We start from the raw sequence: 23,781 nt of genomic DNA on the forward strand, positions 1-23,781 counted from the left end.
GAGGGTGGTGGTGCGTGAGTGCGGGGATGGGGCGCCTGGCCCGGCCCAGCCCGCGGCGGGGCATGTGGTCGCTTGGGGGCGCTGGGGTGGGTGGGGGCTTCACCCAGACCACTGCCGGGAGGAGGGGTGGGCACCTGTCCTGAGGGGAGCCCAGGGCGCCGCGGGCAGGGCGGCCGCCTGCACCGCTCTGTGAGGGGACGTCGTTTTGGAAGTGCGGGGAGCGAACCTGGACTGAGGGTGCTGCGGACACGGGCTGGGGCCAGTCCACCCCGCGGGCTCAGGGTAGGATGTGGTGCGTGGCCCGTGGAGGCCCTCAGGGTTGGGCCCAGCGTGACGCACTGTGGGAAGCCAGCTGCGGTAACGGCGGCGCCTGCACGGGCCTCGGGACGCCAGTGCGGGTAGCACATCTGTAATGGCTTGTCTTCCAGGTGGTGGGACTGGCTTTGTGGGCAGAGCCCTGACCCAGTTGCTGCGGAGCCACGGGCATGAGGTGACCCACATCTCTCGACAAGGGGGCAAGGACCGGATCAGCTGGGTATGAGATGAGAGCGGTCACAGGAGGAGGAACATGTTAGGGCTGAGGAGAAAGCCCGCTTGCCCTGGCCTGCCTTGGCATACGGGCACCCTGCAGTGGGGAATGGCTCCTGTGCCACTCTTGTGCTCCTGGGTGCTCCATGGGCCATAGTCATCGTGCATGGGTACTGCTGTAGCTTCAAGGAGCAAAACTTTCTCCATTCATGCTTGTGCTCCAGGCAATGTCAGGAAGGAACTGGCTGAAGTCCTTAGGAGCGCACCCTGCTTGGCTGTTGGGAAGGCTTGAGCAGAGGGGAGGCTGGGTGTGTGATGTCTCTGTTACCCCTGTCTAGGAAGAGTTGTCCCACTCTGGACTGCCCCTGTGTGATGCTGTGGTGAACTTGGCTGGTGAAAATGTCCTCAACCCTTTCCACAGGTAACTTGATATACCATAGTGCTGTTGGGACAAGGTGTAAGCAAGACAGCCCAGTGTTGTCAGAGAATGTGGAAGGGCTCTGGGGAGAAAACAGGGTTTCCAGGAAGCACTTGGGGTATGTAACTGATGACATCTGGGTCCTCAAGTATCTAAAAAGTTTCCGTGGGTCTGTGAAGTTCTTGGGTGCCTTTGGAAGGCAGGTTCCCTTCAGGATTGATAGCTGCAGGCCAGGCATGTTTCCAAAATTACACTGGATGCCTAAATTTAGATAATGTAAAATCAGAACCAAAGTTTGATTTCTATGAGGGTGTTTTTAGAAATGCCTCTGCTGGGCGCTTAGGAAGAATTCACCACACCCGGCTTTGGTGTCCAGCTCCTCTGCTACCTTTGTCCTAAGGCAATCCAAAACCCACAGCCTTTTGTGGGAAGTGGGGAGACACAATCTCCCAAAGGCCACATGCATTTAGGTAGTAAGATCTCATGTCTTCCCCCTGCTCTGGGGTGCGTGGGGGAATTCATGTGGCCTCTCCTGTGCTTGTGAATGGGTGTCTGCTGGAGTCCCCCTTGGGGATGTTGTTTCCTTGGATGTCCTTGTGGGGAGAATAATCAGAGGCTCTACCTTTCGCAGATGGAATGATGCCTTCTGCAGGGAAGTCATAAGCAGCCGAGTTGAGACCACCAAGACCTTGGCCAAAGCCATTGCTGATGCTGAACAGCCACTCCGTGCTTGGGTCCTCATCACCGGCGTAGGTATTGGTTGGGCCTGGCCAAGGCATGACTCATGCTGACCTGGAGAGGTATACCTCCAGTCAAAAGCACACTTCTGGGAGGGGGGGGCACATGTCTTGCCTTGAAATGCCAGCTTTAGTGCTATCTGTGTCAATGTGTTTAGGCAAGCCTTGATCAGCTTTTGTGTACTGCTGGAGAGGAATTTGGGTCCCTATGCTTTCTCTTGGTGTCATTAGGACAGGACCTTTTCTCCATTTTCCTGTGGAAGCCTTTAAGCATGCTGTAGAACTAGTTTGTCTAAGCAGGGCCTCAGCTGAATCCCCTTGCATATCTCCAACTTTGCATTTCTGGTTGCTACAGTCTTTAAAGCTGCCACAGTTTAGCATCTGTGATGCCCAATTTTAGAGCAAGCACCTTTCTGTGCAGCCAGCTCAGTGCATCGCTTGCTGGTGTATTTGGTTCTTGGGGCTGCCAGCTCAATGTGGGTGTTAGTGCATCCCACTGAACCTGCAGAGTGTGTTGTTAGGTCAAAAACTTGTTAGCATTGGCAGCAGAGAAACCCTGTGCTGTTCACATGAGGACGTCCCTGATGGTCGAGTTCTGGGCTCCTGGAGGCAGGGAGGAGGGTCCATCTGGGATGGGGTGGGCTGCTGTCATGGTTCAGTTCTGACTCCTTTTCCACTCTTACACCCACAGGCTATTACCGCCCTAGCCCCACAGTTGAGTATACCGAGGACAGTCCTGGGGGGGATTTCGACTTCTTCTCACACCTGGTGAGCTCCTGGGAGGCTGCAGCTCTTACGCCTGGGAGCCCAGCTCGTGGTGTTGTGGTGAGATCTGGTGAGATGGGGCATTGTGCCTTTTTAGGATGGCTCTGCTTTGGTGCTGGGGCAAGAGAGGGAAGAGCAGGGAGAACGACATCAGGTCTTGTCCCTCTCCTTGTTGGGGTGCTGTTCCAGTCCAGCCCTCTAAGGATTGTCTCTTGGTTGTAGGTCTTGGGGTGAAGGGGGCTTTTGTCCTTTTTTGGGGCTGGGAATCCTGGTTTCACTTTGTTCTCCCCACAGGAATAGCGCTGGGCCGAGGTGGTGGTGCAATCTCTCAAATGCTTTGGCCTTTCCGTCTGGGACTAGGAGGCCCTTTGGGCTCTGGGCTCCAGCCTTTCCCATGGATCCACATTCGAGACCTGGCTGGGATTGTCTGTCACGCTCTGGAGAATGAGCACCTGCAAGGCATCCTCAATGGTGTCGCCCCGTCCTCCCCTTACACCTCCAATGGCACTTTTGCTCAGGAGCTTGCTGCAGCCCTGGGGCGCCCAGCACTGCTGCCGGTGCCTGCTTGGGCTGTGCGGGCTGTCTTTGGCGCAGAGCGGGCCGTCATGCTGTTGGAGGGCCAGAGGGTGGTGCCAAAGCACACCCTGGAGAGCGGCTACCATTTCATCTTCCCTGACCTGTCTGGAGCCCTGAAGGACATTGTGGCTTGAGAACTCCTCGGTTGGGCTGTGTTGGGCCCTGTTTCTGTGAAGTCCCTGGCTCACATGCCATCCCCTGGGTGAAAGAGGGTAGTCGTGCCCCTTCTTGACACTTCACCAACCCCTTACAGAGAGGGTGAGCAATCTTTTCCCCTTCTAGCACTCTTTGTGCATCCCCAGTTTAGGACTAGTTATCTGTCTTATTGCCATCTGCAGTCTCCACATGGCCTACTTTTGGGGAAGGGCACAAGCTCATCTAAAGATTGTGACTGCTGAATCTGCCATCTTCCCCACAGCATGCATGTGAGCTGCTTGCAGAGAAACGGAGGGGTGTAATGTCTCCTCTCCTGAGAGACAGGCATGGCAGCAGGAAAGGGCTGTTCAGATGTGTTAACTCTATGTTATTGGACGTTCCTCCTCCTGTTTTTCCCCATGTCTTTCCCCCATGGTCACATAAAGATCTAGATATGGTCTTCTGCTTTGCCTTCCTCAGTCTCATACGGAATGGAGTTGTGGTTGTGGAAGAAGATCCTTCCTGAGGGGGTGCAAAGGGTGCTGGATACAGATAGGTGGAGACTTTCCCATCTATTTTCTTGTGGTGGCTTTGTGCTGGTACCAAGTTACTGTGTCAGAACCTCCAGCTGAGTCTGGGCCCAAGACACAGACTTCACAGACCCTTCCAGGGTCACATAACCCTGATGCTGTGGTGGGGATGAAGGAGAACACTGCTTTGCCAAGCCTGTGGGGACAGGGGCGGTGGAGGGACTGTTGTCCCCTGAGCTGCTCTTGAGGCCTTCGGCAAGCATCGGCTACACCTGAGCTTGTGCTGGGGAGAAACTGGGTGGTTCATCTTGGTGTGAGGTAGTGCAAGGCATTGCTTTGATCTGAAGAGCACACTTAGCTATTGCCCTCATTGTGGTTATCTAATCCCAGAGTGAGTGGTTTTCCCTTATTCATCCTATGAGGTGGAACTTGTGTTCAGGGGGTTCCCACTCATCGGGCAGTGAGAATATCCAGGCTGCCTTGGGAAGCAGTACCTCTTGTGCAGAGCATTGTGATTTCATCATCTCATGCTGTAAGGAAATGTATCCACATGCTTTCTGCAACCCGTTTTCACATGTCAAAGTGGATTGTGGGATGTGAAATCTACAGAGCAGCTAAGATCGTTATAGCACTGCTTCTGGAGAAATAGTCCTACTGTGTTGTGATTTTGGGCTGGAAAAATATATTAAAAAGCACTTCTGGCAGTTAAAAAGACCTGCTCCATTTATTCCTGAAATAGGAAGCCATCCAGATCAAGAGCTGACCACGTATTTCTGGTTTATGCCGGGTTAATGTAGTCACAGTAGCTGAAGGGTCAGTCTTGGTGTGGTCTAGATTCCCCACTCACCTGCCTCCGCTCAGTCTGCACTGGAGATAGAAGGACAACCTACTGACTTTCCAGACAGGAAAATGAGGGTGGGACTGTCCAGCTGAAACTGGAGGTGGTCTTTGCAATCAGTGTGAGCACAGCCAGGTTAGCTGGGACTTTGGGAATAGCTGTGAAAGGAACATCGCCTGAGGTAATTGCTGTGATAAGTGTGACTTGCTTGGATTGTAGCTGTGCTGCCTGTAAGTTAAGTGCAGATTCCTTCCTCTTCCCATGGGCCTTGGTTTCCTGTCCTTGAGAGCAGGCTGGCCTACTGGGACAGTACAATGGGGACAATCAGCAGTGCTTTGTCTTTAGTTAATCCAGCTACCTTTCTAGAGCCTCAAACTTTGGTCTGCTTCCACAGATGTTGAGGTCTACAGCATCCTTCTGTCAAGCAGGCTGATTAGCCAGCCCAATTAGGTTGCTTTGGTACCTGTATGTACCTTGATGATTGCAACAGCTTCGGGTTGTGATTCGAAATAAAGACAAGTACAGCTGGAGAAGCACTGGCAACCTGCAGCTCTTTTGAAAGAGGGTTTCACATCCCATGAAAGACCACACTAAGCAGAATTCCCAGGCCTTGGACTCCCTGCCTGGATATGTCATTCATTCAGGATTTTGAAGGGTTGCCTCTGCAGGACATTTGGCTTAAACACATGTCACAGGACTTAAATGAATTTCTGACACCTGAATTTCAATATGGGATCTGAAAATGCTGGCTGCTGGGTGCAATTAGGACTTTCCATCATGATAAATTCACGCACGCACCATGCCCCTTCCATACTGTGGAACCAAAACCCATGATGGTCTAGGTTGGAAGGGACCCTTAAGACCATCGAGTCCATTTGTCAATCTAATAGTGCTAAACCCACCACTAAATGATGTCCCTCAGCACTGTGTCTGCCCGGCTTTTCAGTATCTCCAGGGATGGTGACTCAGCCACTTTCCTGGACAACCTGTTGCAAGACTTGGAACCCTTTCTGTGAAGAAATTTTCCCAGTCTCCAACCTAAACCTCCTCTGGTGCAACTTGAGGCCGTTTTCTCTTGTCCTGTTGCCTGTTCCTTGGGAGAAGAGACCACACACGCACACACACCGGCTTTCAGGTAGTTGTAGAGAGCGAGAAGGTCTCCCTTCAGCCTCCTTTTCTCCAGGCTGAACACCTCAGCTCCCTCAGCCTCTCCTCACAAGACTTGTTCTCCAGAGCCCTCACCCCAACCTGTGTATTAGGGTGGCAGCAAGCTGAGATCTAGATTGGATTTTGAACCAGTGTCTGGTTTTGATGACCATAAGGAAACCCCGGCCCTCAGGCTGCAAGACTTTGTCGTAATAAGTAGGGTCTCGTGCTGGCACAGCCAGCCCTTAGTGCTCGGTGCCAGCAGCATCTGCGGCGTGTCTGAGCCAGCTGCAGCGCCCCAGCTGTGCTCTGAAGACTTACTCTGACTTGGGGAAGTCTCCGTTCTTTCAGAGGTGAATGATGCTGATTGTTAAGGCGTGTGAAGAGGGGCTGCTGCCTCCATCAGCCCCGGTTAGAACCTCCTGCCTGGCCACTGGCTTCCCAGCCTGATGCCCAGGTACCCGGGATCTCTGCCCAAGCCAAGGGATGCAGCTGCTGCTCTCCTGTGTGCTGGTTCCATCAGCCCTGGGGCTGAGCACAAGTCAGTGGCACACACAGAGGGAGGACACTGACATGGCTGGTCACACAGAGCGTCCCAGCCAAGGTGCTGCTGTCAGCGGCACCCACACAGGGGACCTGTGTAACATAAGCCCAGCCAGCTATGTCCCTTCCCACTCTGGGGCTGACAGATTCACATGACACCCTCAGGGCTCACAAGCACTTATGTACAAGTCCCTTCAGCACCAGCATGACCCTTCTGGGCGCCCAGCACCCTCACCTGGACCACAGCCCTCTGACCCATCCCTAGGGTACCCTACTTGCTGGCCAGTCCAGCTTGATAGACCAAACACACAGCATTACACGCTCATCGCAAAGGCACCCCACACTTGCAGGTACCGCCAGGTACCAGCATGGACCCCCTGCCCAGACCCAAGGCACCCTGATTGCCAACTGGTCCAGCTTGAAGTTTGCTGGTGGACACACACGCACAGCTGGTCTGCGAGATGCAGACACTCATCCCCCAGTGCCAGGTAAGCACTGGGAGCTGCTGTCTCGCTCCAGCTGCTGGTGCCAAGCCCTTCCCTCATGCTGGTCCCCCCAGGAACTGGTTTTGTGGACATGCGGAGTCACTGCTTCGGTGCCACGTTCCCATGGCTCTATTGGCTGTCACTGCAGGCCAGGGTGCCTGCTCTCTCAGTCTGAGTCCAATAGCTGGTACCAAAGCCACTCAGGCTGGTCCCCCAGTTGCTGTCACTGGTTCCCTGCAGCACACATACGGACAGAGTGAGGTTGCGCAGAGTTATGACAGGATTTAATAAGGAGACAGGACAGACTGTGGCGGTCCAGCACAGAGCTCCACCAGACCAGCACTGACTGGCCCAGGTTTGCACTCGACCAGCCTCTTTTATACCTCTTTTCTGTCTCCTCCCTCTTTGTTGCTCCCAGCACTGCCCCCCACGCATTCCCTCAACAGCTGGCACGGTCCCACTAACTCCATCCAACATTGTGGATGCTAAGGTTTGCATCCTTACGTTGCAAAGTCATGGTTGCCTGTAGTTTCTTGAGAGCTCATCAGTTAGTGTAACTGATGATGTTTGTTTCTAATTATTGTCATCGTTAATGCTAATTGATCAGGTTTTATGATTCTGTGGTTGTCTCCCTCCCCTTCCTTTTCTTGCCAACTGTAAAATAAATGTTCTTAGACTCGCTGCACACATAGAATGATAGAATGGTTTAAGTTGGAAGGGACCTTAAAGATCATTGAATTCCAACCCCCCTGCCATGGGCAGGGACACCTCCCACGAAACCAGGTTGCTCAAAGCCCCATGCAGCCTGGTCTTGAACATCTCCTAATCAGGTTTGTTCTCATCACAACCTCACTTATCACCTGTTGGGTTTATATCTGTAAGTTCTTGTTCATGGCTCCTTAATAGAGCAGACACACTCCTTCCATATACCCTGACACTCCCCCGCTGACCGGTAATATCAGAAGAAGCTGCACCACTCCGCACTCCCACAGAGCCTGAATGGGCTCCACTGTGGGCTGCACACACTGGGGCAGGAGCCTGGGTCCTCTGGGCATGAACTGGAGGGGGTGTGCAAGGGCTGCAGTTGCTGGGCACTGCATCAGTGGCAATATTGAGGCACTTAAGGTCAGTAACACCTCTGCAAGTGTAACGGTTCCTGTTGGCAAATCTGTTTGTTTGGCTCTGATTGCTCATCTTTCCATGCACTGGGTCATGGGATGGCTGTGGCCAGGTGGATCCTGCAGTTTTGGTCTCATTCCAGGAGACCTGGATGATCTGCACTGGTGACCTGCCTCGGGGTTAGCTCTGTACCCACTGCTGAGTCACATCACAGATCAAAGACAGCTAAACTTAATTCTTAGTTTTTTGGAAGTAGTGGTAGTTCTGCACCATTTGGAATGTTAGTCCGCGTTACACATTCTTTAACAAATTGTAAGGCATTGCTGTTTTCCTAATTAAGGTTGGCACTTCCTTTCACATAGCCCTTCATTTCCAGTGAACCATGACTCAGACTTGACTGGGACAATTTTCTGAGATTTAAGGGGCATGTTGTGACTACCCCGCCTATAGGTTTCCCAGTCTAACCCAAATGTCCCTTCTCACAACTTAAAGTACTATAAATCAGAAACTGGAATCTAAGACAAGCATGTACCTCCCAATTTCCCCAATATAGTCTCCAACCACGTATGTGCACACCCTCCTTGGCCAAGCCTGCATGTAGGGAGCATGCATTGGTGGACACCCCCCCCCCCCCCCCCCCCCCATGTTCACAGAAACACATGAACAGAGACATGCACATCAAAGGTGCCCAGGAAGGCTGGTCGTACTTCAAGGAGGCACTCTTAAAAGCCTAGGAAAGAGCCATACCCAAATCCCAAAAAACAAGCAGGAAGGGAAGAAGACCAGCCTGGCTAAATAGAGAGCTTTGGCTGGAGCTCAGGAACAAAAAGAAGGTTTATGATCTTTGGAAAAGGGGCCTGGCAGGCAAGGAGAAATACCAGGAAGCGGTGAAGATATGCAGGGGGAAAATTAGAAGGGCCAAGGCTCAAGCCGAGCTCATCTTGGCCACTACAGTTAAGAATAACAAAAAGGGGTTTTTTTCGGTATGTAAACAGTAAAAGGAAGATTAGGGATAATGTGGGCCCACTGATGAATGAGATGGGCACCCTAGTGGTGGAAGACACGGAGAAAGCAGAGTTGCTGAATGCCTTCTTTTCTTCAGTCTTCACTGCTAAGGCTGTCCCTCATGAATCTCTGGCCTTGGAGGCAAGGGGGAGGGTACGGAGAGAGGAAGTTTTTCCTCCAGTAGAGGAGGACCATGTTCAGGACCACTTGGCCAAACTGGACATTCATAAGTCCATGGGCCCTGATGGGATGCACCCACGAGTGCTGAGAGAGCTGGCAGATGTTATCGCTGGGCCACTCTCTATCATCTTTGAAAGGTCATGGAGAACAGGAGAGGTGCCTGAAGACTGGAGGAAGGCCAACATCACTCCAGTCTTCAAAAAGGGCAAGAAGGAGGACCCTGGGAACTACAGATCAGTTAGTCTCACCTCCATCCCTGGGAAGGTAATGGAGAGACTCATTCTAGATGTCATCTCCAAACAAGTTGGAAGAGCGGGGGGTTATTGGAACTGGGCAACATGGGTTTACCAAGGGTAAATCATGTTTGACCAGTCTGATAGCTTTCTATGATGCTATAACTGGTTGGTTGGATGAGGGGAGGGCAGCAGATGTCATCTACCTTGACTTCAGCAAGGCTTTTCACACAGTCTCCCATAGCATCCTCATTGGGAAACTAAGGAAGTGTGGGCTGGATGAGGGGACAGTGAGGTGGATTGAGAACTGGCTGTGTAACAGGACCCAAAGGGTAATGATTAATGGAACAGGTTCAAGCTGGAGGCCTGTAACCAGTGGTGTCCCCCAGGGGTCAATTCTTGGTCCAGTCCTGTTCAACATATTCATCAGCGACCTGGACGAGGGGACTGAGTGTATCCTCAGCAAGTTTGCTGATGATACCAAACTGGGAGGGGTGGCTGACACCCCGGAGGACCGTGCTGCCATCCAGCGAGACCTGGACAGGCTGGAGAGCTGGGCAAGGAAGAACCTCATGAGGTTCAACAGGGAAAAGTGTAGGGTCCTGCACCTGGGGAAGAAGAATGTTAGGCACCAATACAGGTTAGGTGTGGACCTGCTGGAGTCAAGTTCTGAAGAGAAAGATCTGGGGGTCCTGGTAGACAGGAAAATGATAATGAGCAAGCAGTGGCTCTTGTGGCCAAGAAGGCCAATGGAATCCTGGGCTGCATAGGGAAGAGTGTGGCTAGTAGGTCGAGGGAAGTCGTTCTCCCCCTCTACTCTGCACTGGTGAGGCCACAACTGGAATACTGCATCCAGTTCTGGGCTCCCCAATTCAAGAGGGATAGGGAACTACTGGAAAGAGTCCAGAGAAGGGCAACAAAGATGATTCAAGGATTGGAGCATCTCCCTTATGAAGAAAGGCTGAGAGAGCTGGGACTCTTTAGCCTGGAGAAGAGAAGGCTGAGGGGAGACCTTATCAATGCTTATAAGTATCTGAAAGGTGGGTTGAAGGAGGAGGGAGCCAGACTCTTTTCAGTGGTTGCCAGTGAGAGGACGAGGGGCAACGGGCACAAGCTGGAACATAGGAGGTTCCACTCAAATATGAGAAGAAACTTCTTTATGGTGAGGGTGGCAGAGCCCTGGAACAGGCTGCCCAGGGAGGGTGTGGAGTCCCCTTCTTTGGAGATTTTCAAGACCCGCCTGGATGCAGTCCTGAGTAACATGCTCTGACATGCTCTGGGCAATCCTGCTTCGGCAGGGGAGTTGGACTAGATGATCTTTATGGTCCCTTCCAACTCTAAAAATTCAGTGAAATTCAGTGAAATTCAGTGAAGTGCTGGTTCTTCAAAGGATTACTTGCAAGACAAATCAGAAGGACCTGACAAAGCCATTAGTTATGATGTTTCAGGATACGTGCTATTCATATTTGGTAATATGCTAATCTGCCCTCATGGTTCATGGGTATTTGGTGAAGGTTAGTGTGGACAGGTAGATACGTTGTTCCTCTTTCTGTACTCCCAAAGCTATTTAGCTTGCAATTTACATATGACCGGCCCCTTTTATACCCCTTTCTGTCAACACCCTCTCTCCCCTTCCCCTGTACGTATGGGTTTGTACAGCTCTCTCTGTTCCCACACCTCTTCCAGTCCATGTCTGTATCCAGGGTCTCCGCTGTTTCAGAGTCTGAACAGTTGCAAAGTCCACGTTGATCTTCCTGGAAGCAGCACCTGTGCTTTCTTGATAGCCCACCAATTAGTGTGAGTGGAAAGGTTTGTTTCTTGCCATTGTCTCCATGTTTGTTTTGTCAGGTTTATGTCCATATTTTGGTTTACTGTCTCCATTTTTCTTGTCATCCCATTTGAGGAGGTCTCTGATCAGATAAACTCACTGGACTAAACATTCTCGAACTCCCACATGCCCTTATCAATTATTGACACTGACCAGGTTTGGTTCTCATCACTGCCTCCCTTGTCACTCAGGTTTGCGTCCCTGTATGTTCTTGTCTATGGCCTTTTCCATTTCTTATTTATCCCTTTTTTTTGCATTGAGAAGGTCCTTGACTAGATACCCTTAAAGCAGCAGGTGCTCTTCTCTCACACAGCCTCACAGAAGGGGCACAGTGCTGGCAGCTGGGACGCAGCCTGTGTGCCTGGTGCCGGTTGCTGAGAGAACAAGTGTCTGTATCCCCCACAAACCTTGTGTGCATGTGTATTCACCAGCAAACTTCAAGCTAGATCAGCATCAATTAGGAGGCCCCGGGTCTGGGCAGGGGTATCAGGTGGGTGGGTGGTCCACGCTAGTGCCCTGTGAATGTGGGGTGTCTGTGGGATGAGTGTGCAATGCTGCAGATTTGGTGCATCAAGATGGAGCAGCCGTAGGGGACCCATGGGGAAGGTCAGAGGGCTGGGATCGAGGTGCTGGGTAGACAAGCCTCACTTTTGCAAAGTCTCTGCTGTTAGAACCTATGCGTTTATTTGAGGCCTTTCTGTGCCTGGTGAGTGTTCCCACCCATCATGCTCACAACCCAAAAAGATGCTGTAATTCATACCAATTGTTCTTGGGTACCCAGCCCGCTGAGCTGGAAGAGAGAGACAGGGAGGAGAATGAAGCCCCTGTAATCCAAGGGGAAGTGGTTAGTGACCTGCTACAGCACTTTTAGACACACACGGGTCTGTGGGGCTGGATGGGTACCCAAGGGTACTGAGGGACTGGTGGAAGTGCTCACTAAGCCACTTCCCATCATTTATCAGCAGTCCTGGATAACCAGGGAGGTCTCAGTTGACTGGAGGTTAGCAGATGTGATACCCATCTTCATGAAGGGCCAGAAGGAACATCTGGGGAACTATGTGCCGGTCAGTCTGACCTCAGCACCTGTGAAATGTTATGGAACAAATCATAGAATTAGGCCCAGTCAGCATGAGTTTATGAGTTTATGCTTGACAAACCTGATATCCCTCTATGACAAGATGACTCAGTGGATGAGGGAAAGGCTGTGGACGTTGTCTACCTGGACTTTAGTAAAGCCTTTGACACCATTTCCTACAGCATTCTCCTGAAGAAACTGACTGCTCATGTCTTGGACAGGCATAGTCTTCGCTGGGTAAAAAACTGGCTGGAGGGCCAGGCCCAGAGAGTGGTGGTGAATGGAGTTAAATCTAGTTGGCGGCCGGTCACAGTGGTGTTCCCCAGGGCTCGGTACTGGGGTCGGTTCTGTTTAATCTTTATCAATGACCTGGATGAGGGGATGGAGTGCACCCTTGGTAAGTTTGCAGACTACACCAAATTACTTCACTTACTTGGCTGCTGGTCTGCCTGGATACTTACTTACTCACTTACACAGCCTTGCTCCATTTGCTGGCACCATGGACACACAGGCCTTCTGACTCCGGTTACTGCAGTCAGTCCCTCATACACACATGCACACAGAATAGAGAGCCCTCACCCAGGAAAATGGTTAGAAATGAAGTTTAATAAGAAGACAGGAGAGACAGCACTGAGCAGGCACAGGGCATGGCCAGACATGTTACCGACCAGCCTGTGGTTCCTCCCCTAAACATCGTAGAATAAATCTTGTACAGTCCCAAGATGCTTTTCCCCTTCGTTCTATCATGTGTCCTATACCCCCTAGGCATTAACTCTGCCTCAGTCTGTAAGGTGACCCAGAAAGCTGCTACCCCTGACTCATGGGGATGGGTATCACCTCCAATGCATGGGGCTGATGGCTCTCCTTGGACAGCTATGGGAAGAGCTGGGTCAGTGTGTCCATTTCTCTGATTAGGTTACTGCAGTTTCTCTACCTGTTATTGGGTGTCTGTGCTTCTTTGTGTGTGTAGAGACCGGCTTTGTATCGTAAAACCAAATAACTTCACTTTGTAAAGAATCGGAGAAGAGCCTGAACCCAGCAGCTCTGGTAGGTGTTTTAAATAACAACTTCTCTGAAGGCTGTACTGATGAGGCAATCCTGTAGCAATGACTGAACTTCTATTTCAAAGCACAGCTGAATGTAAGCTCCAGGGCAGTGGGTCTGTAGATGGGAGAGGTATTATTTCCATTTGCTCATCTTGAGAAGTGGAGAAGTGACTACTCTGCCATGACTGCTCCATCTGTTTACTGAGCTTGGGAAACACTCCATTCTCCTCTGGGATGCATGGGAAGGTGAAGAGAAACACTGGGGTTTGTGCTCCAGGGTACCTACACTACAATAGGGACACCTATACATGAGGGACAGTTTTGGCCTCGATGGATACGAGGTAGGTTGATTGTGGTGCAGAAGTCTGAGGGGTTTAAGAGGGCTTCATCCCTCATGTGCCTTGTCTATTTAAAGATAATGCATTTGCCATGGAATTCATCCCCTGTCTTTGAGCATCTTTAAAGCAGGAGTATGATGACACAGGACGTTAACATGAGGTCTGCAATTAGGCACCCACATATACCAGTGTAGGGGTGAGCTGAGCATCTGCAAACTCAGTTCAGTTACTAAAGTCAGGTGCCATTTAAAGGGAGACCAAAGCTCTTTTGAGGGCATGATTTGCCCCTTTGCTCCATACAGATGCCTCAAGATACCCCATATCATTTAAATAATGCCAGCCTTGGCATTATTTGAGATGGCATTATTGAGATTATATGCCTTGGCATACCCACCTGATTTATCACCCCCTCCTCACAGCTTTATGCCAGCTACAAACTTGCACAGGATGCACTCTATCCCATCATCTAGGTCATTAATTATGAGGTTAAACAGCATCATCTCCAGTAGCTATGAGTTTGAAGCTTGGAGACTCATAGGTTACTTTTGCTTTCAGAGCTTGAAGCCAAAGGTAGCTACTGTAGGAATGAAGTGAGGAACAGAGCAAGAAAGAAGACAAGGAGCATATAAGGCCATTGGCTGACTTAATGACCACAATGAGGTGAAGAGAGCTGGTGTGGCCACACCTCTAATCCTAGAGGAGCTAACCCTTAACCACTCAATGTGGTCACAGATTTTGGCTTCTGAGACTCTCCAATTGCCTACATGTAAGCCAGCAAGCATGAAGACAGTGTGGATGATCAGCCAGAGAGGATCTGAAGAGAAAAGCTGGGCACTCACATAGGCATTCCCAACAGCTGCTGCTTATTTGTCCTTAGTCAGTCTGCAGACACTGCAAATGTTCACGTGAGCTGGATGCTTAGATTCCCTTTGCAGCCAGGAAAGAGAGCTGGGCTCTTGCTCGGGGCAATTCATCTTGTCCTTGGACAAGTCTAAGCAGCTTGGACAAGCTGTGCCTTACACACACCGAGACAACAGACAATTCTGCCTGTTTCTGTTGACAGTAATGGGAGCCTGGAGAGGAAGTGGTCTTCTACAAGTCACTGGTTACACCGGCATGCACATATGCAGACACAGAGCAGAGGGTCAGGTCTGAGGTACAGTGTGGGGGCTCTCAGCTGCTGTGCCAATGGCTGGAAGAGAGTGATGTGACTGCATAGAGCATGTTTAAGGAAGATGCAAATAGTCTCTTCAACTCCGTGGAAGAACTGAGCTCCTGATTCCCAATGAAGCTCTTTAATTGAGATATTGTGGCAATCTGGTGAAGTTCCCGCTGATTGGAAAAAGGGGAACATAACCCCAATATTCAAAAAAGGGAAAAAAGAAGACCCAGGGAACTATAGGCCAGTCAGCCTCACCTCTGTGCCTGGCAAGATCATGGAGCAGATCCTCCTGGAGTCTCTGCTAAGGCACATGGAAAATAAGGAGGTGATTTGAGAGAGCCAACATGGCTTCACCAAGGGCAAATCATGCCTGACAAATTTGGTGGCCTTTTGCGATACTGCCACAGACTTGGTGGACAAGGGCAGAGCAACAGACGTCATCTACCTGGACTTATGCAAAGCGTTTGACACTGTCCCGCACGACATCCTGGTCTCAAAATTGGAAAGTCATGGGTTCGATGGATGGACCACTCAGTGGATAAGGAACTGGCTGAATGGCTGCACTCAAAGGGTTGTGGTCAATGGTTCAGTGTCCAATTGTTGGCCAGTGACAAGTGGTGTTCCTCAGGGGTTGGTACTGGGACCAGTGCTGTTCAACATCTTTGTTGGAGACATGGACAGTGGGATGGAGTGCACCATCAGCAAGTTTGCCGACAACACCAAGCTGTGTGGCATGGTCGACACGCTGGAGGGAAGGGATGCCATTCAGAGGGACCTGGACAGGCTTGAGAGGTGGGCCCATGCAAAGCGCATGAAGTTCAACCAGGCCAAGTACAAGGTCCTGCACCTGGGTCAGGGCAATCCCAGGCACAAATATAGGTTGGGAGGAGAATGGCTAGAGAGCAGCCCCGAGGAGAAGGTCTTGGGGGTGTTGGTGGATGAGAACTCAACATGAGCTGGCAATGTGCACTGACAGCCCAGAAAGCCAACTGCATCCTGGGCTGCATCAAGAGAAGTGTGGCCAGCAGGTCAAGGGAGGTGATTCTACTCTGCTCTGGTGAGACTCCACCTGGAGTACTGTGTCCAGCTTTGGAGTCCTCAACACAGGAAGGACATGGACCTGTTGGAACGAGTCTAACGAAGGGCCACAAAGATGATCAGAGGGATGGAGCACCTCCCCTATGAAGACAGGCTGAGAGAGCTGGGGTTGTTCAGCCTGGAGAGGAGAAGGCTCTGGGGAGACCTCATAGCAGCCTTCCAATATCTGAAGGGAGCCTACAGGAGAGCCGGAGAGGGACTCCTTGTCAGGAAGTGTAGTGACAGGACAAGGGGTAATGGTTTTAAATTGGAAGAGGGGAGATTTAGATTAGATATTAGGAGGAAATTCTTTACTGTGAGGGTGGTGAGGCACTGGAACAGGTTGCCCAGGGAAGCTGTGGATGCCTTATCCCTGGAAGTTTTCAAGGCCAGGCTGAATGGGGCTTTGAGCAACCTGCTGTAGTGGAGGTGTCCCTGCCCAAGGCAGGGGGGTTGGAATTAGATTATCTTTAAGGTCCCTTCCAACTCTAACCATTCTATGATTCTATGATTCTAATTATTACTTGCTGAGTAAGTATCTGCAGCATCAGATACAGCTGCAGTGGTGGTAGCCTTTGCCTCCAAGAAAAACAAACACGGTATGTCTGAGGACATCCTGATTTCTCTCCTTTGCCAGAACAGGTGTCATATGAGCAGAGGTGTATTTGTTCCTGTTGTACATGTGACATCTCTGAAGAAAGGTGAGGTCCAGCCTCTTTCACTCTTCCTCCCTCAGCATGTTGACCACTGCCAGCTTCAGGTTCATTTCTCCCATATTTTATTATCCCAGTCCTGTTGTTCATTCCCAGGAGTTGTGACCATGGTTTGAAAAACTCTACTAATAAATAGCCTGTAAGAACTCGCAGTTTCATTCTGGTTGCTGGGTCAGTGGTGGAGACTGGTGGGTAGGGGGAGTGGAGATATCTGCATACAGAACAATCATCAGAGACAGCCCAGAGACTGTCCCAGAGACACCCTCAGAGATCAATGATTTAAGCAGTTTCCTGAATTTGCCATTCTATACCAAGAAGAGAGGGTATTCTGGGACCCCACATCACAGGACCTTAAACAAATGCAGAGCACCTATGCAACTCATTTGTTTTAAAGGAACACATTCCTCCTCCAAAAACCGCAGGTAAGCTGTGGCTCTTGCACCTAGACCTGGAAGAATGTTGCTGGCTCTGAACCCCAGTGCTGAATTTCACTCACTTGTTTATCTTTCCATTATATTTGAGAAGTTGTGGCAATCTGTAAAGTTCCTGCTGACTGGAAAAGGGTAAACAGAACCTGCATCTTCAAAAAGGGAAAAAAGGAAGACCTGGGGAACTGCAGGACAGTCAGTCTTACCTCTGTGCCCAGCAACACCATAGAATCATAGAATCATAGAATCGTCCAGGTTGGAAGAGACCCTTGGGATCATCGAGTCCAACCATCTACCCTACTCCACAAAGTTCTCCCCTATATCATATCCCCCAACACCACATCTAAACGTCTCTTAAACACATCCAGGGATGGTGACTCAACCACCTCCCTGGGCAGCCTGTTCCAATGCCTGACCACTCTTTCTGTGAAAAATTCTTTCCTAATGTTCAGTCTAAACCTACCCTGTTGGAGCTTGAAGCTGTTCCCTCTTGTTCTGTCATTAGTTACCTGTGCGAAGAGACCAGCACCAACCTCTCTACAGTGTCCTTTCAAGTGGTTGTAGAGAGTGATGAGGTCTCCCCTCAGCCTCCTCTTCCTCATACTAAACAGTCCCAGCTCCTTCAACCGCTCTTCATACGATTTGTTTTCCAGGCCCTTCACCAGCTTCGTTGCCTTCCTCTGCACTCGCTCCACCACCTCGATATCTCTCTTGTATTGAGGTGCCCAAAACTGGACACAATACTCCAGGTGTGGCCTCACCAGTGCTGAGTACAGGGGCACAATCACCTCCCTACTTCTGCTGGTCACGCTGTTTCTAATACAAGCCAGGATGCCGTTGGCTTTCTTGGCCACCTGGGCACACTGCCGGCTCATATTCAGCTGCTTGTCAATTAGAACCCTCAGGTCTCTTTCTTCCAGGCAGCTTTCCAGCCACACTTCCCTGTGGCTGCTGTAGCGCTGCTTGGGGTTATTGTGGCCCAAGCGCAGAACCTGGCACTTGCCCTTGTTGAAACTCATACCATTGATTTTGGCCCAATGATCCAATCTATCTAAGTCTCTCTGTAGAGCTTCCCTATCCTCCTGGGAATCAACACTCCTGCTTAACTTGGTGTCATCTGCAAACTTGCTGATGATACACCCTATGTCCTTGTTGAGATCATCAATAAAGACATTAAACAGAAATGGTCCTAACACTGAGCCCTGAGGCACACCACTTGTGACCGGCTGCCAGCTGGATTTAAATCCATTGAGCACTACTCTTTGGGACCTTCCAGTCAGCCATATCTTGACCCAGCGGATCGTATGCTCATCCAGGCCATGTGAAGCCAGTTTTTCCACAAGAATTGTATGGATCCATGGAGCAGATCCTCTTGGAATCTCTGCTAAGGCACATGGAAAATAAGGAGGTGATTGGTGAGAGCCAACATGGCTTCACCAAGGGCAAATCATGCCTGACAAATTTGGTGGCCTTTTGCGATACTGCCACAGACTTGGTGGACAAGGGCAGAGCAACAGACGTCATCTACCTGGACTTATGCAAAGCGTTTGACACTGTCCCGCACGACATCCTGGTCTCAAAATTGGAAAGTCATGGGTTCGATGGATGGACCACTCAGTGGATAAGGAACTGGCTGAATGGCTGCACTCAAAGGGTTGTGGTCAATGGTTCAGTGTCCAATTGTTGGCCAGTGACAAGTGGTGTTCCTCAGGGGTTGGTACTGGGACCAGTGCTGTTCAACATCTTTGTTGGAGACATGGACAGTGGGATGGAGTGCACCATCAGCAAGTTTGCCGACAACACCAAGCTGTGTGGCATGGTCGACACGCTGGAGGGAAGGGATGCCATTCAGAGGGACCTGGACAGGCTTGAGAGGTGGGCCCATGCAAAGCGCATGAAGTTCAACCAGGCCAAGTACAAGGTCCTGCACCTGGGTCAGGGCAATCCCAGGCACAAATATAGGTTGGGAGGAGAATGGCTAGAGAGCAGCCCCGAGGAGAAGGTCTTGGGGGTGTTGGTGGATGAGAACTCAACATGAGCTGGCAATGTGCACTGACAGCCCAGAAAGCCAACTGCATCCTGGGCTGCATCAAGAGAAGTGTGGCCAGCAGGTCAAGGGAGGTGATTCTACTCTGCTCTGGTGAGACTCCACCTGGAGTACTGTGTCCAGCTTTGGAGTCCTCAACACAGGAAGGACATGGACCTGTTGGAACGAGTCTAACGAAGGGCCACAAAGATGATCAGAGGGATGGAGCACCTCCCCTATGAAGACAGGCTGAGAGAGCTGGGGTTGTTCAGCCTGGAGAGGAGAAGGCTCTGGGGAGACCTCATAGCAGCCTTCCAATATCTGAAGGGAGCCTACAGGAGAGCCGGAGAGGGACTCCTTGTCAGGAAGTGTAGTGACAGGACAAGGGGTAATGGTTTTAAATTGGAAGAGGGGAGATTTAGATTAGATATTAGGAGGAAATTCTTTACTGTGAGGGTGGTGAGGCACTGGAACAGGTTGCCCAGGGAAGCTGTGGATGCCTTATCCCTGGAAGTTTTCAAGGCCAGGCTGAATGGGGCTTTGAGCAACCTGCTGTAGTGGAGGTGTCCCTGCCCAAGGCAGGGGGGTTGGAATTAGATTATCTTTAAGGTCCCTTCCAACTCTAACCATTCTATGATTCTATGATTCTAATTATTACTTGCTGAGTAAGTATCTGCAGCATCAGATACAGCTGCAGTGGTGGTAGCCTTTGCCTCCAAGAAAAACAAACACGGTATGTCTGAGGACATCCTGATTTCTCTCCTTTGCCAGAACAGGTGTCATATGAGCAGAGGTGTATTTGTTCCTGTTGTACATGTGACATCTCTGAAGAAAGGTGAGGTCCAGCCTCTTTCACTCTTCCTCCCTCAGCATGTTGACCACTGCCAGCTTCAGGTTCATTTCTCCCATATTTTATTATCCCAGTCCTGTTGTTCATTCCCAGGAGTTGTGACCATGGTTTGAAAAACTCTACTAATAAATAGCCTGTAAGAACTCGCAGTTTCATTCTGGTTGCTGGGTCAGTGGTGGAGACTGGTGGGTAGGGGGAGTGGAGATATCTGCATACAGAACAATCATCAGAGACAGCCCAGAGACTGTCCCAGAGACACCCTCAGAGATCAATGATTTAAGCAGTTTCCTGAATTTGCCATTCTATACCAAGAAGAGAGGGTATTCTGGGACCCCACATCACAGGACCTTAAACAAATGCAGAGCACCTATGCAACTCATTTGTTTTAAAGGAACACATTCCTCCTCCAAAAACCGCAGGTAAGCTGTGGCTCTTGCACCTAGACCTGGAAGAATGTTGCTGGCTCTGAACCCCAGTGCTGAATTTCACTCACTTGTTTATCTTTCCATTATATTTGAGAAGTTGTGGCAATCTGTAAAGTTCCTGCTGACTGGAAAAGGGTAAACAGAACCTGCATCTTCAAAAAGGGAAAAAAGGAAGACCTGGGGAACTGCAGGACAGTCAGTCTTACCTCTGTGCCCAGCAACACCATAGAATCATAGAATCATAGAATCGTCCAGGTTGGAAGAGACCCTTGGGATCATCGAGTCCAACCATCTACCCTACTCCACAAAGTTCTCCCCTATATCATATCCCCCAACACCACATCTAAACGTCTCTTAAACACATCCAGGGATGGTGACTCAACCACCTCCCTGGGCAGCCTGTTCCAATGCCTGACCACTCTTTCTGTGAAAAATTCTTTCCTAATGTTCAGTCTAAACCTACCCTGTTGGAGCTTGAAGCTGTTCCCTCTTGTTCTGTCATTAGTTACCTGTGCGAAGAGACCAGCACCAACCTCTCTACAGTGTCCTTTCAAGTGGTTGTAGAGAGTGATGAGGTCTCCCCTCAGCCTCCTCTTCCTCATACTAAACAGTCCCAGCTCCTTCAACCGCTCTTCATACGATTTGTTTTCCAGGCCCTTCACCAGCTTCGTTGCCTTCCTCTGCACTCGCTCCACCACCTCGATATCTCTCTTGTATTGAGGTGCCCAAAACTGGACACAATACTCCAGGTGTGGCCTCACCAGTGCTGAGTACAGGGGCACAATCACCTCCCTACTTCTGCTGGTCACGCTGTTTCTAATACAAGCCAGGATGCCGTTGGCTTTCTTGGCCACCTGGGCACACTGCCGGCTCATATTCAGCTGCTTGTCAATTAGAACCCTCAGGTCTCTTTCTTCCAGGCAGCTTTCCAGCCACACTTCCCTGTGGCTGCTGTAGCGCTGCTTGGGGTTATTGTGGCCCAAGCGCAGAACCTGGCACTTGCCCTTGTTGAAACTCATACCATTGATTTTGGCCCAATGATCCAATCTATCTAAGTCTCTCTGTAGAGCTTCCCTATCCTCCTGGGAATCAACACTCCTGCTTAACTTGGTGTCATCTGCAAACTTGCTGATGATACACCCTATGTCCTTGTTGAGATCATCAATAAAGACATTAAACAGAAATGGTCCTAACACTGAGCCCTGAGGCACACCACTTGTGACCGGCTGCCAGCTGGATTTAAATCCATTGAGCACTACTCTTTGGGACCTTCCAGTCAGCCATATCTTGACCCAGCGGATCGTATGCTCATCCAGGCCATGTGAAGCCAGTTTTTCCACAAGAATTGTATGGATCCATGGAGCAGATCCTCTTGGAATCTCTGCTAAGGCACATGGAAAATAAGGAGGTGATTGGTGAGAGCCAACATGGCTTCACCAAGGGCAAATCATGCCTGACAAATTTGGTGGCCTTTTGCGATACTGCCACAGCATCGGTAAACAAAGGGAGAGCAACAGACATCATCTACCTGGACTTATGCAAAGCGTTTGACACTGTCCCGCACGACATCCTGGTCTCAAAATTGGAAAGTCATGGGTTCGATGGATGGACCACTCAGTGGATAAGGAACTGGCTGAATGGCTGCACTCAAAGGGTTGTGGTCAATGGTTCAGTGTCCAATTGTTGGCCAGTGACAAGTGGTGTTCCTCAGGGGTTGGTACTGGGACCAGTGCTGTTCAACATCTTTGTTGGAGACATGGACAGTGGGATGGAGTGCACCATCAGCAAGTTTGCCGACAACACCAAGCTGTGTGGCATGGTCGACACGCTGGAGGGAAGGGATGCCATTCAGAGGGACCTGGACAGGCTTGAGAGGTGGGCCCATGCAAAGCGCATGAAGTTCAACCAGGCCAAGTACAAGGTCCTGCACCTGGGTCAGGGCAATCCCAGGCACAAATATAGGTTGGGAGGAGAATGGCTAGAGAGCAGCCCCGAGGAGAAGGTCTTGGGGGTGTTGGTGGATGAGAACTCAACATGAGCTGGCAATGTGCACTGACAGCCCAGAAAGCCAACTGCATCCTGGGCTGCATCAAGAGAAGTGTGGCCAGCAGGTCAAGGGAGGTGATTCTACTCTGCTCTGGTGAGACTCCACCTGGAGTACTGTGTCCAGCTTTGGAGTCCTCAACACAGGAAGGACATGGACCTGTTGGAACGAGTCTAACGAAGGGCCACAAAGATGATCAGAGGGATGGAGCACCTCCCCTATGAAGACAGGCTGAGAGAGCTGGGGTTGTTCAGCCTGGAGAGGAGAAGGCTCTGGGGAGACCTCATAGCAGCCTTCCAATATCTGAAGGGAGCCTACAGGAGAGCCGGAGAGGGACTCCTTGTCAGGAAGTGTAGTGACAGGACAAGGGGTAATGGTTTTAAATTGGAAGAGGGGAGATTTAGATTAGATATTAGGAGGAAATTCTTTACTGTGAGGGTGGTGAGGCACTGGAACAGGTTGCCCAGGGAAGCTGTGGATGCCTTATCCCTGGAAGTTTTCAAGGCCAGGCTGAATGGGGCTTTGAGCAACCTGCTGTAGTGGAGGTGTCCCTGCCCAAGGCAGGGGGGTTGGAATTAGATTATCTTTAAGGTCCCTTCCAACTCTAACCATTCTATGATTCTATGATTCTAATTATTACTTGCTGAGTAAGTATCTGCAGCATCAGATACAGCTGCAGTGGTGGTAGCCTTTGCCTCCAAGAAAAACAAACACGGTATGTCTGAGGACATCCTGATTTCTCTCCTTTGCCAGAACAGGTGTCATATGAGCAGAGGTGTATTTGTTCCTGTTGTACATGTGACATCTCTGAAGAAAGGTGAGGTCCAGCCTCTTTCACTCTTCCTCCCTCAGCATGTTGACCACTGCCAGCTTCAGGTTCATTTCTCCCATATTTTATTATCCCAGTCCTGTTGTTCATTCCCAGGAGTTGTGACCATGGTTTGAAAAACTCTACTAATAAATAGCCTGTAAGAACTCGCAGTTTCATTCTGGTTGCTGGGTCAGTGGTGGAGACTGGTGGGTAGGGGGAGTGGAGATATCTGCATACAGAACAATCATCAGAGACAGCCCAGAGACTGTCCCAGAGACACCCTCAGAGATCAATGATTTAAGCAGTTTCCTGAATTTGCCATTCTATACCAAGAAGAGAGGGTATTCTGGGACCCCACATCACAGGACCTTAAACAAATGCAGAGCACCTATGCAACTCATTTGTTTTAAAGGAACACATTCCTCCTCCAAAAACCGCAGGTAAGCTGTGGCTCTTGCACCTAGACCTGGAAGAATGTTGCTGGCTCTGAACCCCAGTGCTGAATTTCACTCACTTGTTTATCTTTCCATTATATTTGAGAAGTTGTGGCAATCTGTAAAGTTCCTGCTGACTGGAAAAGGGTAAACAGAACCTGCATCTTCAAAAAGGGAAAAAAGGAAGACCTGGGGAACTGCAGGACAGTCAGTCTTACCTCTGTGCCCAGCAACACCATAGAATCATAGAATCATAGAATCGTCCAGGTTGGAAGAGACCCTTGGG

General features: G+C 50.3%; 1 protein-coding gene across 4 annotated transcripts; it reads left to right on the forward strand.

The window, feature by feature from the left end:
- The first annotated feature begins 412 nt into the window (after window positions 1–412).
- LOC141478494 (epimerase family protein SDR39U1-like) lies at window positions 413–3,158 on the forward strand. 4 transcript variants are annotated; one of them, XM_074167535.1, is made up of 5 exons: window positions 413–535; window positions 867–949; window positions 1,578–1,699; window positions 2,375–2,518; window positions 2,743–3,158. In XM_074167535.1, exons 1-5 carry the CDS (start codon window positions 413–415, stop codon window positions 3,156–3,158), a joined length of 888 nt encoding a protein of 295 aa, XP_074023636.1. The 4 variants fall into 4 exon arrangements, with proteins under 4 accessions (XP_074023636.1, XP_074023640.1, XP_074023637.1 ...); XM_074167539.1 differs by having other exon boundaries at window positions 2,860–3,158; XM_074167536.1 differs by having other exon boundaries at window positions 1,578–1,693.
- The last annotated feature ends 20,623 nt before the right edge of the window (window positions 3,159–23,781 follow it).

Source organism: Numenius arquata, unplaced genomic scaffold (assembly GCF_964106895.1).
Source record: "Numenius arquata unplaced genomic scaffold, bNumArq3.hap1.1 HAP1_SCAFFOLD_49, whole genome shotgun sequence".
Lineage (NCBI taxonomy): Eukaryota > Metazoa > Chordata > Aves > Charadriiformes > Scolopacidae > Numenius > Numenius arquata.

Bases quoted from the DNA above. Each gene is read 5' to 3' on its own strand.
- LOC141478494 (XM_074167535.1), top strand. From the start codon at position 413: ATGGCTTGTCTTCCAGGTGGTGGGACTGGCTTTGTGGGCAGAGCCCTG. The intron at 950-1,577 runs GTAACTTGATAT...TACCTTTCGCAG, and splicing joins GTCCTCAACCCTTTCCACAG to ATGGAATGATGCCTTCTGCA. The intron at 1,700-2,374 runs GTATTGGTTGGG...TTACACCCACAG, and splicing joins GGTCCTCATCACCGGCGTAG to GCTATTACCGCCCTAGCCCC.